The sequence below is a fragment of the Pteronotus mesoamericanus genome, unplaced genomic scaffold (assembly GCF_021234165.1).
Source record: "Pteronotus mesoamericanus isolate MK-2021 breed Mesoamerican mustached bat unplaced genomic scaffold, CSHL_Meso_final contig_657, whole genome shotgun sequence".
Lineage (NCBI taxonomy): Eukaryota > Metazoa > Chordata > Mammalia > Chiroptera > Mormoopidae > Pteronotus > Pteronotus mesoamericanus.
The window spans coordinates 1,726,977-1,745,591 of record NW_026555229.1 but is presented as its reverse complement, the minus strand read 5'-3'; the positions used below and the strand labels follow the sequence as shown (position 1 = coordinate 1,745,591).

The following is an 18,615-nucleotide window of genomic DNA, read 5'->3' as shown; positions in this document are numbered from 1 at the left end:
GGGTATGAAGCGTATCTCATTATGGTTTTGATTTACATTTCCCTGATCGTTAATGATACTGAGTATACTTATTGGCCATTTGTATATCTTCTTTGGTGTTTTTTGCCTATTTTTTTACTGGGTTTTTCTTTTGATTGGGTTTTTATTATTGAATTGTAGTGATGTTATTTTGTTATTATGCTATAATCTCTGTTTGTTCCTGATTCTTTTTTTAATTGGAGTTGAGGGGAGGATAATAGTAAGGACAATGATTTTTTTTCTTGCTTGTATTTTATCCCTCCTTTGCAATCATCTCTTTTGTTTTCAAGATTTGATGCAGTTTGATGATAAAGGAAACAAGACCAATATACCAGATAAGGCACGGCAAATTGAGGCTCTTCAATTGCTCTTCCTCATTCTCCCTCCACCCAATCGTAACTTGCTGAAGTTATTGCTTGATCTCCTGTACCAGACGGCAAAGAAACAAGACAAGAATAAGATGTCTGCCTATAACCTAGCCCTTATGTTTGCACCCCATGTCTTGTGGCCAAAAAATGTGAGTGCTGAGGGGAAGAACAAAGACTGCTAGGTGTTCTTGGGCTGGGCCTTATCCTGTGACTGTACCTTGGTGAAGTTATCTAGGGTCCAAGGTCTAGTCTTTTATTTAACTAGTTTAAGGACTAACTTTATTAGTTCGTTTAAGAGTTACCCAACCTGAGGGGGGCAATTCTTGTTAACCTCACTTATAAATTAATCTCTGATAAACCTGAATGGCACTTTATTAGTAGAAACTCAGTGAAAAATTATAGCTACTAAATAAACAAGAATACTCATTTTGACTGGTTAATGTAATTTCCTTCTTAACATGAAAGCTATCTTGGGGAATCAGATTGATTCCTGAAGATTGCGTGGTATAAATTTAGAATGGAGCTGTTAGACCTGGGCTGGGTAGCTCATTTGCTTAGAGTGTCGTCCTGATACACCAAAGTTGCGGGTTGAATCCTTGGTCAGGGCACATACAGAAATCAACCAATGAATGCATAAATAAATGGAAAAACAAATCAATGTTTCTCTCTTTCTCTTCCCTGTTCCTCTTCCCTCTTTCCTTTCTCTAAAAAATAAAAAAAGAAATAGAGCTGTTTGATCTTACAGGATAATGCCACTAAGCTTTTAGATGACGTACAGAGCCATCCTGGTTTGTCCTAACCTTCCTGAATGTGCTTCTTATTACTGAGAACATGGCCTTCTCAATGACTTACATGAAAAATAAATTATCTAAAATCTTTTGACTTGATTCTTGGTCTAGAGGTATATAGGTTCATGTTCCTGACCATTCATAATACAGATTTTACTGTATGATGGAATTGGGAGCCAGGATACTTGGGTTGGAAGCTGTAAGCCAACTGTGGTCTGTATTCTTTACCCTTTCTATGCTTAGCCTTCTCTGCAAACTGTGTATAATAGTATACTTTTCCCACTTACCTGACGAGGTAGTTGGAAAGATAATAGAAATAGAGGGATATAGTTGACTTATAAAATATTTGGGGGATATAAGAAATGAGACAAGGAAGGCAAAGAAGGGGTTATGTGTACATTTTACTTAACAAGTAACTAGTGAAAAAAATACTGCAAAGTCCTGGGCCAGGAGGATCCCCTCCCCAGAGAAAGGTTGGTAGGGGGTGAGGACGAGGGTGGGAGGGTGGTTGGGTGATGAGAAGAAAGCGCACGCCAACGTTTGTCCATATTAAGGATTTTAGAACCAGTTAACTGAAACTGTGAAAAGGAATGAGTGATCTGTGCCTATAAAGAAAAGTATGTAAGAAGTCTTGCCAAAAACAAAACTTAAGTAATAAAGATACATGTTGAGGATGAAGGCTTTGGCATAGCAGAGATGCTTAAGTGCTTAAAACATAGGCAGGAGAAACAGGAGAAGGGAATCAATGACCATTTGTGTTTTTAAGAAACAGATGTCACCTTTGGTGTCATTTAGTAGTGACAGTCTCTTGTCTTTGGAGAAGCTCCTGTTTGTCTGAAGAGGCAACCTCCTTGGTGGTTGGTACAGATTCTGTTCTTCCTGACCCTTTTCCCAGACTAGATCTTTAGCAACTCTGCTTGCATGTCTAATTCTCAAGCAGAATCAGAAAATGAAGATTGGTTCGTAAGGATTTCCTGGTCACTTCAGAGACACATGGTTCCTCCTAGATTATGTCATTCCAGTGGAAATCTCATACCTTTAAAAGAATAAGCTTATTGGTAAGTAAATGGAGTATCTGCCAGTTCTTAATCCCCCTTTTTTTGTTTTTGTATTTCTCTGAATAGGTCACTGCAAATGACCTCCAAGAGAATATCACAAAGTTAAACAATGGGATGGCTTTCATGATTAAACACTCCCAGAAACTTTTTAAGGTAGGTAAGGAATGGGGTTGGGTGGTAGCAGACGAGGAGGATGGAGCAAGGTGGGATCCTAAGGAGGGCTATAGAAATGAGCAGATAAGAAAGCCCCTGGTTCTGAAAAGCAGATTAGGCAGGGGCAAAACCTGGAGGGAACGACCGGGGTGGGGAGGATAGCAAGGTACCTCGAGGCTGAGCGGGGGCTCTGCCCCCTGGGTAATGGGCTTCCCTGTCTGACACATCCTTCCCTTTTCCTGAAGAGCAGCATATGTTAGCCAGAGGCGTTTTATCCTGCCTGCTTCCTGCCAGTAAAATATTGAGGGTCTGGCAGCCTCCTTTCATTTTGAACTCTGCCCCTTTTAGTTCAAACTAGCAGTGTTTCTGCCAACATAATTTTCTCAAGAACTTTGTGGGTCTTCTGGGAATTTTAGTGGGATTTACTTCATTAGTCCAAAGCCACATATACAAATCCTTTGAAGATAAACCATTCTCTACTTGATCTCTTGATGAGAAGGCTGAGGAACAATACCTTTAAGCCTCCTAGAGACTCTCTGGTTTGATTGAGAGGATCTGCCTGTGAGGCACACCTTTACTCTCTTGAAAGGGCCCTTTGTGTCACTGAATATCGGACCTTTCGATGTTCGTAAGAATTTATAAAGGTTGCACAGTCACATCCTTGGACTTGCCTTTAGTGCTCACTTTTCTGATAGTGAATTTCTTAATTTTAACATCTTTTGCCATCTGGAAAGGCTGAGAATTTTCCAGATAATCCAATTCTGGTTTCTTTAAATTTTTTTTATTGTGGTAAAATACCCATGACAAAATTTACCCTCTTAACTGTGTTCAGTGGCATTAATTTGTCCATGTAAGTAGCGTCCAAACCTGTAGAGAGTCTTTATGAGTTTATTTGAACCAAACTGATGACATATGCTGAGGAGCAAGATCTCAAACTGTTCCAGAGAATAACTGTTTTGTAGCTTCTTTTGTGCATTTGAAATTAAGGAAGGAAAGTAAGGAAGATTATATGGAGGTGGGGAGAAAGCAAGGCAGGGATTGGATCACAGGATAGTGAACAAGATTATGTGCTTTCTTGAGGGTTAATACCATTTCAAGGGGTGTTGCTTCTGCTATTTCAAAGATATATTAACCTAGACACAAGGACAATGGACAGGGCTTGCTTAAAAACCTTTTAGTAAAGAAGATATAGGCCTTGGTCGTGACTACCCACCTTGACTTTCCCAGTTAGAAATTTACAATCAGATCACCCAGTGAGGTTCCTGTCATAGAACCCCCGTTTTTTGTTCACAAATTACACACATATTGTTGTGCAATGATTACCACCCTCCATCTCTAGAACTCTTTTCATTTTGCAAAACTGAAATTATATACTTGGGCTAAAATCAAGGTGTTGGCAAGGTTGCATTTTTTTCTGGATGTTCCAAGAGAGACTCTGTTTATTTGCCTTTTTCCCCTTCTAGAGGTTGTCCACGTTCCTTGGCTCATGGTCCCCTTTCTCTGTCTTCAAGGTCATGAATGTTGCATCTCGCTGACTGTTCTTCCATAGTCACATTTCCTTCTGGCTACTGCTGGAAAAGGGTCCCTGCTTTTAAGGACCCCTGTGATTTATATATTGGACCCACCCTGATAACCTAGGATAATCTTCCCACTGCAAGGCCCTTAACTTAATCACACTAGCAAAGTATCCCCCCTCCTCCGCCCCCTGCCCCTGCCTTTTTTTTTTTTATCATGTAAGATAACAAATCACTGTAGAGGATTTTGAGAGTACAGTTCATACAAACTTTAGAGATAAAACTAGAGAGTAGTCTCCTAGATGTTCTTCAGCTTGGTACTAAATCGAATGATTAGAGTCTTTCAGGCTCTGTTTTTACTCTTTTTTTTTTTTCTTGTCTCCTGTGATTCCTCTTTCAGCTTCTCATCCTTGCAGTTTTGATTCTTGTTTGCTACTTTATCTTTGTTCCCAGTCTATTATGAGCACTGTTTGAGCCTTTGTTGATCACTAAAGGAGAGACAGTAAGTTTTTTTGAGATTTATGTTAGTCTTAGGTCTCTTCTCTTTCAATCTGGGTCAGAACTGGTATCCTTGTAGGCGCGTGCTCTACCACTTTGGCCGATTATGTCCTTCCCTGAGCTTTTCTCCTGGATGAAAAATGGTTGCTTGTTCTGTGTGCTCTGTCACTTATTCTGGGCTCCTGTTTTGCTCCAGATTTGTTCTTGTGCTCTGTTGCGTCTTCTTGTTCTCAGGCTTCTTTGTGTGGACTTTTTACCCCCTTGATCCTTCTATCCTGTTGCCTCATTCTGTGTTCTTTTTTTTTTTTCCTGCTCTACCATTTCCCTAAAATTCCGTTAGCTATTTGTAGTTCTGTCCTCTGTTGTGTGACGCAGTCTAATTTTATCACTCTCCAACATGAGCCACCACATCTTTTCCTAGGGGCCCTCATGTACGGGTAAGGCCAATTTTCATTTTATCTGGGAAGTCCTTTTGTTTCCTATGAATTATAAAATGCTTAAGACCCCCAAATTTTAATTGAAACCAATCCATTTCTGGCTCCCTTTCTGTATTTCCCTTCAGCTGTATTATCTTTTGGGGACAGTGTTTTTATTTGTTTTTTTATTTTATTTTTAAAAAAGATTTCATTTATTTATTTTTAGAGAGAAGGGAAGGGAGGGAGAAAGAAAGAAAGGGAGAGGAGCATTGATGTGCAAGAGATACATTAATTGGATGCCTCTTGCATCCCCCCAACTAGGGACCTGCCTCACAACCCGGGCATGTGCCCTGACTGGGAATCGAACTGGCTACCTTTATGGTTTATAGAAGTTTATAGAATAGGTGGTGTGGGTTCTGTCATATCCTTGTTTGGAGGAAGTTACTTTTAGTCTTTAGCTCTGTTTTATAGTTTTCAAGTTAAAGATTAAACTGTAGATATGTTAGTCACAAGACTTTTTTAAAAACAATTCAAATATAGAGAGAAATACAAAGAATAAAGCAGTGAACATTCATATAACTCTCCCTCAGATTCAGCAAATGTTCAGCTTTATCTCTATATTTTTATACATTTTTTTTTTGCAGTTGAACCACTGATAGTAAATTGCAGACATCATTGTACTTTAAATACTTAAGCATGCATCTCCTAAAGAATAAGAATATTCTCTTGTTAGTCACAATACCATTTTCACATGTAAGGTAATTAATAATAATTTCTTATCAGCTAATATTTAGTGCAAATTCAAATATCTTCATTTGTGTTCAGATTATATTTTGTAGCTGCTTTTTAAAAACATAATCTAATTGAGGTTTATGAATTACTTTTGATTATTGTGTCATTTTAAAAATCTGAAACAGTCATGCTTTTTCTTCATGTCATTGATTTGTTGAGGCATTCAGGCCAATTGTGTTTTAGAATATTCCACATTCTAAAGTAGTCTTATTGTTTTCTCAAGGTCACGTAGCTTGTTCCTCTGTCCTCTTCTATATATCTGTAGTCCCTGTAAACGGAAGTTAGATTCAAGTTAAGCAATTTTGGCAAAGATATTTGTATATATTGTATTGTATCATATTGCATCAGATTACAAAGCACAGAATGTCAAATTGCCTCACCCTTAGTGACACTAATTTTGCTAGCTGCCGCATATCTCAATGTAAAGATACGTATTTTTCCCCATTGGTACAGTAAGTAACCTGCAGGGAGATTGCCTAATATAATGATTTTAGAATCTATTGATAATCCTGCTGGACTCTATGATTACATTGTGTATTATAAAATAGTGATTTTCTAATTCTATTATTTGATCTTATTAGCTGACTTTCTTCTTTTGAGAAGAGTTTTCCTTTTTTCTGTCTAATTCTCTTTTATCAGTGTCACTATAGACTCACGTATTTTTAGTTATTCAAAGTGTTTGTCAATTTCGCACTAATTTGGAATATCAGATTGTCCCAAATTTGGCTAGTGATTGTCCTTGAAAGCTAGTTCCTGTTGTGTCTCTTTGACAGGACCCCGTTACTCTTCGAGTGTTTCCTTTTTGGCATAAAATGTCCCCAGCTGCCTTGGCTGGGTGGCTTAGTTGGTTAGAGCATTGTCCTGGTAAACCGAGGTTGTGGGCTCTATCTCCGGTCAGATCACATACAAGAAGCAGCCGATGAATGCATAAATAAGTGAACAATAAATCAGTTTCTCTCTCCCCCACCTTCTCTAAAAATCAATCAATAAAAAAAAAGTAAAAGGAAAGTATCCCCGGCTCTCTTTATTCTTGCCCTACCATGGGCCTGAAATCAATAATTTTCTGTAAGGAGCCTTGGTTTCTTCAACACTTCATTTTTTTCTGTTTGTTTGTTTCTGGGGGTGTTATTGGCTCTTTGAGGGCAAGGAAGTAGATTAAAATTTTAAGCAAAAATCAGTTCATTTTAATATTTCCAATTTATATTTAATATTACAGAGCTTTCTCTTGATTTGTTTACCTTATATTTGTATCTCTTTTATTACATCGTAAATTCCAGATTTTCATAGCATTTATGTGTATTATTTGTTTTATCCTGTGATGTACATAAATTAGTATCAAAGTAATACAACTGTTACTACTAACAGTAAACCTCCATAGACCTACTGATGGAAGTTTAAGATTTCTCTGCAGTTTCTTTTCCCTTGGAACTGTCTCACTAAGGATGTGTAGTTAAAATACAGTTTTCAAAATTTAGGTGAGCTCATCCTTTCTCCGTGCTTGTATTATCAATTTGATATACAAATATATTCATTTTTTTCTCTTTGTGTTCAGTTTTAGGGTTTACCTTTTTTCCTTTGGATTTAATTTTATTTTTTGAATATATAGTATATTGCATGGTTGAAAAGTCAAAAGTATATGAGAAGGTATACTCAGAGAAATCTTAATTCTTTTCTTTACTATTTGCATTGTTTTCTGGTTTATCCTTAGTGTTTCTTTTTGTAAAACCAAATAAATGTGTATATTCTTATTTCTTCTTCATTTTTTCCCCAAGTCCTTTATACACTGTCACAACAGTAGATCCTGGAAATCACTCCATGTCAGTTCACAAAGTATTTCTTCCCTTCCTCACTCCCTTCACACCTTCCCTTCCTTCTTTCATTTTTAATGACTGCATAGGACTGCATTGAATGGATGTATAAAAGTTCATTCAATCAGTCCCCTGTTAGTAGATATTTGAGGTGTGTCTACTCTTTTGATTCATCGTACCCAAATGTATTTGTGTTTCTGAAGTTCTATCTTCAGTATAGATTTGCAGAAGTGAGATTTCTGGGTAAGTGGTAAATGCAAATGTAATTTTCTTAGATGTTGCTAAAGTCTCTTCCATAGTGGTTATATTATTTTATAATTCTACTAGGACTGTATCAGGTTTCTTATTATAGAATTTTGAGCAATATATCGGTAAGCTAAGTTCTTCCATATCTGTTGTTGCCGCATAGGAATTCCAAATGGTATTTTCTATACAGTGATATTAAAATATGACCATTTATACTTTGTAAGAATTTTAGGAGTGGCTTTGGTTAAGTATAAGCATTACTACAAATATCTATATTTTTGTTTCTGGCTCATTTGAGAATGTTCACGCCATATTTGATTCTTAAAACAGAAACAACTATAGTGGTATCTTCTCACAGTTTCCCATCAGATTTGTTGAAATTACCTTTTTGGTGGAATCTATAGAATAGGGCATTTTGAAGACCTTTTGTTTTCCAAAGTACTCTGGCAGTCAAATTATTTTGAGAACCACTGTCCTTGAGTCTTAAAAGAATTTTAGACACTACTAATTATTTTGTCTTGGATTTCTTTTATAACCTGCCCAGGCCCCTGCTTACATTCGGGAGTGTGCCAGGTTGCACTATTTGGGCTCCAGAACTCAAGCATCAAAGGTAAGAATAGGAAATTGCTCTTAGACCAAACAAGGAGAATATTAATTAAAATTAATGGAATTTTAGTGTGCTCTCCCTCCTGGGAACATACCTACACCTTTCCCTTCCCCTTCTTCCCCCCTCTCAGGGGTGTATCTCCTAAACTCTAGGCATCTCTTAGCACCGCACCAGACTTGCAACCAGGGGAGCAATGGGCAACAGCAGCTTGTCCTGGGCTACCCCCTGAACCTATCTCCAAGACTCCTTTTCTCTGGCTTTTCAGTGAGCCAAAGAAGCCTCACCTAGGCTCACTTCTTTTCTTTTCTATTTTTAAGATATTTATTTTTTTAAATGATATTTTATTGACTATACTATTACAGTTGTCCCAATTTCTTCCCTTTAGTTCCCCTTCATCTAGCACTCCTCACTCCTTCAGGCAATTCCCACACCATTGTTCATGTCCATGGGTCATGCGTATATCTTGTTTGGTTACTCCATTTCCTGTACTGTACTTTACATCTCCATAGCTATTCTGTAACTACCAAATTGTATTTCTTAATCCCTTCACTTCTTCATCCATTTCTGTACAGCCCCCTCCCATCTGGCAACCATAAAAATGCTCTCAGTATCCATGATTCTGGGCCCAAATGAAAGAACATATCAAAGCTCTAGCAAAAGAACTAAACAAAATGGAGATAAACAGTCTATCAGATGCAGAATTCAAAACACTGGTTATAAGGATGCTCAAGGAACTCAGTCAACATAAAAAAGGATCCAGTCAGAAATGAAGGATGCACTAATTGAAATAAAGAACAACTTACAGGGAAACAACAGTAGAGTGGATGAAGCTGAGAGTCAAATCAACGATTTGGAACATAAGGAAGGAAAAAACAACCTATTAGAACAACAAGAAGGAAAAAAAACCCCCCAAAATGAGGAAAGTGTAAGTAGCCTCTGGGACAACTTCAGTAGTCCAACATTCACATCACGAGGGTGCCAGAAGGAGAAGAGAAAGAGCAAGAAACTGGAAATCTACTTGAAAAAATAATGGAAGATAACTTTCTTAATTTGGTGAAGGAAATAGACATGCAAGGTCAGGAAGCACAGAGAGTCCCAAACAAGATGGATGCAAAGAGGCTCACACCAAGAGATATCATAATTAAAATGCTAAAGGTTAAAGATAAAGAGAATCTTAAAAGCAGCAAGAGAAAAGCAGTTAGTTATCTGTAGGGGAGTTCCCATAAGACTGTCAGCTGATTTCTCAAAAGAAACTTTGCAGGCTAAAAGGGATTGGCAAGAAATATTTAGTTATGAAAAGCAGGGACCTACAGCCAAGGTTGCTCTACCCAGCAAAGATACCATTTAGAATTGAATAAAGGGCAGATAAAGGGCTTCCCAGGCTAGAAAAAACTAAAGGAGTTCATCATCACCAAACCATTATTATATGGGACATTAAAGGGACTTATTTAACAAAAAGGAGAAGACCCAAGCTATGAACAACAAAGTGTCAATAAATACATATGTATCAACAGCTGAATCTAGAAAACAAACTTCTTTTCTATAACATTTCTAGCGAGCCAAAGCTGCCCCGCCTGGACTCTCTCCTGTTGCCACTTCTCTCCTATGCCCTTCCTTGTTTCACTGCCCCCAGCTTTAATAAACATACCTGAAAATAGAAAAAACATTAATGGAGTTTTAAAGTATGAAATCAAATTAAAGCCATGGAAAATAAAATGTTTTTATTGGAGTTTAAAATTATCTAGTCAAGAACCTTGTCTGACATTAGAAATAGGAATGCTAGTGGCCAAGTTTGATTATTTTGAAGTCATGGGAGGGGCCTCATTTGCCATTTTGAGACTCAGGGTGTAGCTTAAGTAAATCCTGATGAATTGGTTGGTTTCTTTCTCAGGAGATTTAATTTGAGATAAGAAAAAAGACTGAGAATAAAGTTATATGTTGAAATAAAAATGCTCCTACACATGGTCTGCTTTCTGAGGAGCTCCACTGATGGCATATGCTGTATGTTTAAAGATTTTCATAAAGCCTGCATGCATCTTTATAGCATATGGTATAAATAGTCTGTAGATGGCAAATGTATTAAATATTTTATGGTAATAAAAGTACAATTTTATGTAATACGGTTTTATTTCAGGTTCACTGGTAAGGTAACAAACACTCTACCAAATAGCTAAAAGACTTGAGACCACATGAGCTTAGAAAGCAAATGTGTGGTGTTTATTAACAAGATTACATGTGATTATTGAACTTTAAAAGTGAGAAGTTAAAAAAATTTCACAATTACTTTTTGGTAATTTTTGTGTAGTCTGCCTGGTTTAGAAACTAAAGCTGTCATCTTACACTTTTTTCTGCTCCTGTTTGTTTCTGTGTCTCATTTAGCAAATAGTCAATGTGACCAGGAAAACAGTACTTGATTTCAACTTGTTTAACTGGGGTGTGACTTTTCTTAGAGAGTTGTTTTTGTTCCTCTGCTACTGCTGTGTAGTTGTTACATCATACTGTCATGTGTGGGAAAGCGCACCAGCCCACAGTCAGTTCACTTGGGCTCAACGATGGGTCCGTCACTTTAGTATCCAGCGGGGTTTAAACATATGGCTTAACTTCAGTTTTTTTCTTCCATCAGATGGGAATGATGACACTTGCCCTGTTTACTTCATAGGATAGCAGTGAAAATTACATGAGAGTAAAAGATGCTTTGAAAACTGAACTCTTGTATAACTTTTGGTTGTAATAATCCTGCATGAATTTAGGTTCTCTGGGCAGGTCATGGGATTGGCTATTAATATAGTCTATGATTATAGGTTTCTCTTTATCTGATAAGAGTTTTTATTTTTTAAAAAATAAAATTTATATAAACTCTGAAGAGATGTTTATTTCTCCCCCAAGAACATGCTTAGGGAGAATTAAAGGGAGGGAGGGAGAGAGAGAGGGAGAGAAACATTGATCAGTTGCCTCTTGCATGTGCCCTTCCTGGGGACCAGATCCTCAACCCAGGCCTGTGCCCTGACCAGGAATTGAACCTGTGACCTTTTGGTTTATGGGACGATGCTCCAACCAATTGAGCCACACTGGCCAGGGCCAATAATAGTTTTTACACTTTCCTTGTTCTTGGGTGTAAGAATATACCATGTTCCCCATACCCCTACCCTTCTTTTAGCTCCAGGGTTGTGGGAACCTGAAAACAAAGCTCGTAGGATATATTAATTTACTTTTAAATTTTATCTAGGATGACCTTGATCTGACAACTTCATGTCATTCTACACCCTTCCAACTGGCAAAATCTCAGAAACGGAACCGGACGGATTCCGGTTGTCATCAGGAAGAGACCCAGCAGCGCACGGAAGAGGCACTGAGAGAGCTGTTCCAACACGTTCACAATATGCCAGAGTCGGCAAAGAAGAAACAGCTTATCAGACAGGTGCCCGAAAGCAGGGAAACAGTGACAGGGCTTCAGGAATGTGATCATGGTTGTAGAATCACTGGGGAATATTGTTAAGAATCTCACTTTAGTTTTTGGCCTTTGCTGGCCCAAGTTTTGGCTCAGCAATGAAAGCAAACCTCTATGAAACCTCAATGTGATCTCTGTACTACTCCCCCATTAAAGAGAGGAGAGGAGGCTCTGGGATTTCTCCAGGTAAACAGAAGGCTCCAAGTGAGGTTAAAGTTTCTCCAATTTGGTCATGTACCAAGTTTGCTGAGAGAGAACCAGCAGTTAGAATACAAGTATATCATCCCAGAGTTTAAGCCCTTCATATTTTTTGGCAAATAACCTTTCTGAATTTCAGCTTGCTTCTTTGTAAAATGGTAATTGTAATGCCCATGTTGTAAAGATTAGAGGAAATCTATGTAAAGTGGTTGGCATAGCAGAGCAAAAGTGGAAGTTCTTAGTGAGTTGTTTGCAGTTAGAAAACACTGTTAGCCAAGGGTCTTGTCTGATATTAGAAATAGGAATTGTAATGACTAAGTTTGTTTATTTTGGAGCTATGGGAGGTCTCTCATTTGCCATTTTGAGACTCAACGTGTAACTTGAGTAAATCCTGATGACTTGGTTGGTTTCTTTCTCAGGAAATTTATTTTATCTCAGACCCTCTTGAATTGTAGCTGAACAGGCAAGGTTAGCCTCTTGACTTCTTTTTTTGAAATTTATTTTTATTTTTATTATTTAAAGATTCTATTTATTTATTTTTAGAGAGAGGAGAAGGGAGGGAGAAGGAGAGGGAGAGAAACATCAATATGCAAGAGAAACATCTATCGGTTGCCTGTTTCATGCCCCCAAATGGGAACCTGGCCTGCAACCCAGGCATGTGCCCTGACTGGGAATCGAACCAGCAACCTCTTGGTTCTCAAAACGATGCTAAACCCACTGAGCCATACAACCCAGGGCATTCTCTTGATTTCTTATTCAGCTGGGACCTTCTTGAGGGAAGAGTGTGTTTTTAATTTTTCCTTTAACCTAATCTCAAGCATAAGGGCAGACATAAACAAATGCTCAGAAAATGTTGAATTGAGCTCTTTTTAACAATTGACACAGCCCCTTAAGAGAAATTTTCTGTCATTCTCTTTGAAATTACTTTAATGTCTAGCAAATTGTGGTATGACTGAAATTTTAGAGGGTGTTGGATGAGTATTATTACAGATTCAAAGCATTGTAGTGATTTGGTTCTTGGTAGAGACTAAGATAGCAATTCAGGTAGGATGAGTAGGGAGGGTGTCTTATCAGGAGCACTGGGGCTTAAATATAATACAAGGGAAAAATCTTAACATTATTTTTGCTTGTTCTTTTTAATTTTTTTAAGAAAAATAGGAAATTATAGAGAAGGATAAGAAGAAAATAAAATCACTCACCCCACCAGTGTTTACATTTTGGCTATTTCTTTCAGTCTTTTTTGTATGGATATATTTTTATATAGTTTGATTTTACCATATGCTTTCTTTTATTGTTCCCTTTTCAGTTACTATTACAGCATAAGCATTTTCTTATACCTGCCTGCAAACTCCTGCCTGTATTAAAAAGACTGCTACTTGCTTTTTTAAAATATATTTTATTGATTATGCTATTACAGTTGTCCCAGTTTTTTCCTCTTTGCTCCCCTCCACCTGGTACCCCCATTCCCTCCAGCAGTCCCCCCACTTAATTCATGTCCATGGTTCATGTATGTAAGTTCTTTGGCTACTCTATTACCTATTCTGTTCTTAAGATCCGCCTGTCTATTTTGTACCTACCAGTTTCTCCTTCTTAATCCTTGCACCTTCCCCCGCATTTTCCCCCTTCCCCTTCCCCACTGATAACCCTCTAAATGAACTCCATATCTATGATTCTGTTCCTGTTCTGCTTGTTTGCTTAGTTTGTTATTTGCATTCAATTATTGATAGTTGTGAATTTATTGCCATTTTATGTTCATTGTTTTGATCTTCTTTTTCTTTTATAAATCCTTTGAGCGTTTCATATAATAATGGCTTGGTGATGATTAACTCCTTTAATTTTACCCTCTCTGCCTGTCAATTATAAATGATAGCTTTGCTGGATAGAGTAATCTAGGTTGTAGATCCTTGCTTTTCACAACTTTGAATACTTCTGGCCAGTCCCTTCTTGCCTGCAAGGTTTCTTTTGAGAAATCAGCTGACAGTCTTACGGGAACTCCTTTGTAGGCAACTCTCTGCTTTTCTCTTGCAGCTTTTAAGGTTCTCTCTTTATCTTTAACCTTTAGCATTTTAATTATGATGTGTCTTGGTGTGGGCCTCTTTGGGTCCTTCTTGTTTCAGACTCTCTGTGCTTCCTGGACTCTTACGTCTATTTCCTTTACCAAATTAAGGAAGTTTTCTTTCATTATTTTTTCAAATAACTTTTCAGTTTCTTGCTCTTCTTCTTCTCCTTTTGGCACCCATATGTTTCGGATTTTGTTGGTACGTTTAAAGATGTCTCAGAGGTTCCTAAGCCTATCCTTGTTTTTTTAAATTCTTTTTCTTCCTATTCTAATTGGATGTTTTTTCCTTCCTTGTGTTCCAGATCATTGATTTGATTCTCGGCTTCTTCACTCCACTGTTGATTCCCTGTAGATATTTTATTATTTCCCTTAATGAAACCTTTTTTCTGCCTGGGTCTTTTTTATGTCATTGAAGCACCCAGTGAGTTCCTGGAGCATCCTGATAACCAGTGTTTTCAACCATGCATCTGATAGGTTGCTTATCCCCATTTCATTTAGCTCATTTTCTGGAGTTTTGTTCTGTTCTTTCATTTGGGCCGTATTTCTCTGTCTTTCCATTTTGGCAGCCTCCCTGAGTTTGTTTCTCTGTATTAGGCGGACTACTTTGATTTGCTGTCTTAGTAGTGTGGTGTATTGTAGAAAAGTACTCTTGTTAAGTTGAATGGGGCAGAGTCTTTGGTAATTGCCAGGGTGGGGCAACCTGTGTCACTGCTCTGTTGCTGTGTGTTGGGGAGGGCTCGCAGCGGTGACAAATGTCACTTCCAGGCCTCTGGAATTTTGCCCAGGAGGAAGCTCTCTCCCAGCACTTATACCTCACTTTTTCCCCATATGCCACTGGTGCCCTACCAGGTGTTGTCCTGGTGCTGAGTCCCGGTGGGGTGGTCCGCATAAGTACTAAGTCTGTTGCGGGCCCATTAAGAGGAGTCTGCTGAGAATCCCACAGTTTCTTTTGCTGCCCCAATCCCCACTGGTTTTTACAGCTAGAAGTTATGGGGACTTATCTTCCTGGTCCTGGAACCCTGGGCTGGGGGGTCTGGACTGGGGCTGGCATCCCTCACTCCCGAGGTATCCCTTCCATTTTTTACCTACCACAGGTGGAAGTGCGACTGCCCATTCCTGTCTCCTGGCCTCTCCATGCCTCTCTGCGCCTCTTCATGCCTCTCCAAGTCTCTCCACGACTCTGCCTCTCCTACCTGTCTGGGTGAATGTGGCTTCTTTAAATCCTTGGTTGCTGAACTTCCACACAGCTTGATTTTCTGACACTCCTGGGTGATATTTGTTTTGTGGTCTAATTGTATTTTTTGCTCTAGTTGTGTACAGAGGTGAGGTGTATTTACCTATGCCTCCATCTTGACCGGAAGACCTCTAAAATACAGCCATTTCTTATAGAAGAAACTGTAATTTTACTGTTTCCTAACTTTTCCTCCATAATTATAAAAATAATAAATATTCACTATAGAAATATTGCCAACTCCAGAAGTCTATAAAGATGAAAATAAAAACTATTTATAATTCAGAGATAACCACTGATAATTTTAGAGTATTTTCTCCTAGTGTTTCTTGTGTATTTCAAATTTTTTCTGCTTAATTGAGATTATAATATATATTTAATTTTTGAATATCCTACCCTTTTCATTTAAAATTATATCATGGCCCTGGTCACTGTGTCTTAGTTGGTTGGAGCGTCATCCCATAAACTGAAAGGTTGAGGGTTCAATTCCCGGTCAGGGCATATGCCTTGGTTGTGGGTTTGGTCCCCTGTCTAGATGTGTAGAAAAAGGGAGAGAAATATCAATGTGAGGGAGAACTGGTTGATGGTCGATGGTTCTCCCTCACATTGATATTTCTCTCCCTTTTTCTTTTCTTCCTTTCCTCTCTCCCTAAAAAAAATCAATAAGTGAGTCCCTGGGTGAGGATTTAAAAAAAATGAATAAATAAAATTATATCACGAACATTTTCTATGTCATTAAAAGGCTGTACACCTTTTAATGGTTGCATAATATTTCATCATATATCACCTAATGTATATATAGTTTAACTTCTGTTGGGCATTTTGGGGAAATTAGGTCATTTTTTAGTTTATACATTTTTGTTATAAGTATTTCATTGCAGATTTTTTCCTAGAGATGGCCTGAGGGTATTCATTTTTTTGTTGTCGTTGATACATCTACTAGGTTTCTTTTAATATATACGTCCCTCCTTCTCTCTCATCCCTCTTGTTCCCCCCTAAAAAAATTGTCAAAGTTTCTTTATTTAAATAAACTCTTGAATTGGACATAGTTTACAATTAGAGAAAAAATGCAAAGATAGTACAGAGAATTCTCACATACCCTTCACCCAGCTTCTCCTAATGTTAACATTATCAAAACTAAGAATTCAACAATGGTACATTACAATTAACATTACAGACTTTATTCAGATTTTACCAGTTTTCCACTCATATCCTTTTTCTCTTCTGGGGTCCAATCCAGGATACTGCATTACCTTTAAATACGCACACACGTATTCTCTCTCTCCACCCCCTGCCCCCACACTTCATTTGCGAAAGAAATCAGATTGTTTATCTCCTTATCTTCCACAGTCTGGATTTTGCTGGTTGCATCTTTGTGGTGTTGTTTAAGATGTCCCTCTGTCCTCTGTCTTTGTCATAAACTGGTAGTTAGATCTAGTTCTAGAAACTTGATCTGATTCCAATTAGATTTTTTTTTTTTGGTGTGTACTATTTAATTTAATTAACCATCAGTTAATTTAATAAATTTGGACTTGTTTTTGGTAGCATCATTTCTGCCTTTCTGCTTTGCTCGTCACCCTATTTACTAATTGGCATATGCACAGACTCACTTATTCCTTGACTTTTCTTGGTATTTACACTTAGCTATTCATATGGTTGTCACAGAATGCTATCTCTTGATGGGAGAATATTAACAAAATGTTCCCTACGTTTTCTTTTAGTTTAATAAGCAACCTGTGACCCAAACGCCAGGGCGAGAGCCTTCTACTCCTCAGGTACAGAAGAGAGCCCGTTCACGGTCTTTCAGTGGCCTCATTAAGGTAGGTGTGTTTTCGGCTTCAGCCTTGACTGAGAAAACTGGACACTTGGAGCACTCTTATGCATAAACAGTTTTCTCCTATTCTCTGGAGTCCTGTCAAGGGCTCATTTGTAAGGGGATAAGGATAGAATTTGGAAAGACTTATTTTTCATAGCATTTGCTGTGCTTCAAGTCAGAGAAACTCTGTGACTGGAGAAGTGAGGAATAAAAGAAATAAAGCCTCATCCTTCTCTTTTGGGGTTGAGGACAGAGTCCTTATTCCTGAGCTGTGTAGAGAGTCTCTTTTGCTTCATGACCTGCTTCGTGCTACACACTTCATTATGCAATTTGCTGAAGTTACGGAGGAGTGAGAAGATTGAGAGAGACTAGGAAAACTGTTAGATAATGGATTTTGTGAGTTTTAGGTAACTCAAATTTTTGTGAGCTTAATATTTGATCAGTTGTTGTATACTCTTACTTTGTGTCAAATTCATTACAGATCTTGTTTTTAAAACAAATACAACATGTACTTCTGAGCTGTTGCTGCTATCACTGTTCGCAGATTCAATTTCCCGGTCTTTGTGGGCTACTGGACCCGCAGTTAAGGGATATTGTCATCAGGTGGCAGTAGATAACTTGGTGATGGGGTTCAAATTTCCAGACATAACTAAAATAAGGCAAGGTTCTGGTTAACTTGGAGCAAGATTAGCACTTTTCTGTATTCTACTGTTTTTCTTTTAAATATTGTTTTAGCATTATTAAAATCTATAAATCTAGCAACAATTAAGGAGCTCCTTGCTTAAAATTAAAAACTGTGCCCTAAAAATATGTATATACCCTGTAATATATATATTTTTTTCCAGTAAGCTGCAATTGTTAACAGTTGCAATTTCATCTAACTCTAATTTTGGTCCTAAGTAATATCATTACTAGAAGTTTAGAACTCACTCTCAGTCCTGATCCACTGGGGCCAATAGCCTCTGGAACATTAGGTTTGCTTGACATTAAAATTTCCTTTTCTATTAACAGAGTGAAAAGGCAACAAACAGAATGGGAGAAAATATTTGTAAAACATGTATCTGATAAGAGGCTAATATTATCCAGAATATAAAAGGACTCTTATAATAGCACCCCCTCCAGAACAAAAAACAAAACACCAATTACAAAATAGCCAAAGGACTTTAAATAGACATATCTAGAAAGAAGAGATACAAATGGCAGACAAACACATGAATATATGCTCAATATCACGTATCATTAGGGAAATGCAAATCAAAACCACAGTGAGATACCAACTGATAACCGCGAGGATGGCCGTTCTCAAAAAAGACAGAAAACAAGTGTTGGTATGATATAGATAAACTGGAATGCTTATGCACCATTGGTGGGAATGCAAAATGGTGCAACCACCATGGAAAACAGTATGGTGGTTTCTAAAAAAATTAAAAATAGAATTACAGTATGATCTAATAATTTCATGTCTGGGTATACAAGTATATTCCCTCCCCCCGACTCCCAAATTAAAAATAGGGATACTAACAGATATTTGTACACCTATATTTATAGTAGTGTATTTATAATAGCCAAAAGGTGGAAGCCACTTATATCCATCAAC

At 37.7% G+C, this 18,615-nt stretch overlaps 1 protein-coding gene across 1 annotated transcript in view; it reads left to right on the top strand.

The window, feature by feature from the left end:
* Positions 1–18,615, top strand: part of ARHGAP19 (Rho GTPase activating protein 19) — a 58,819-nt gene that overhangs the window by 29,532 nt on the left and 10,672 nt on the right. Inside the window, exons 5-9 of the mRNA XM_054581300.1 lie at positions 309–535; positions 2,299–2,385; positions 8,204–8,269; positions 11,493–11,684; positions 16,924–17,022. Of these exons, the coding sequence (XP_054437275.1) occupies positions 309–535; positions 2,299–2,385; positions 8,204–8,269; positions 11,493–11,684; positions 16,924–17,022 (671 nt within the window). The remainder of the gene's footprint in view (positions 1–308; positions 536–2,298; positions 2,386–8,203; positions 8,270–11,492; positions 11,685–16,923; positions 17,023–18,615) is intronic.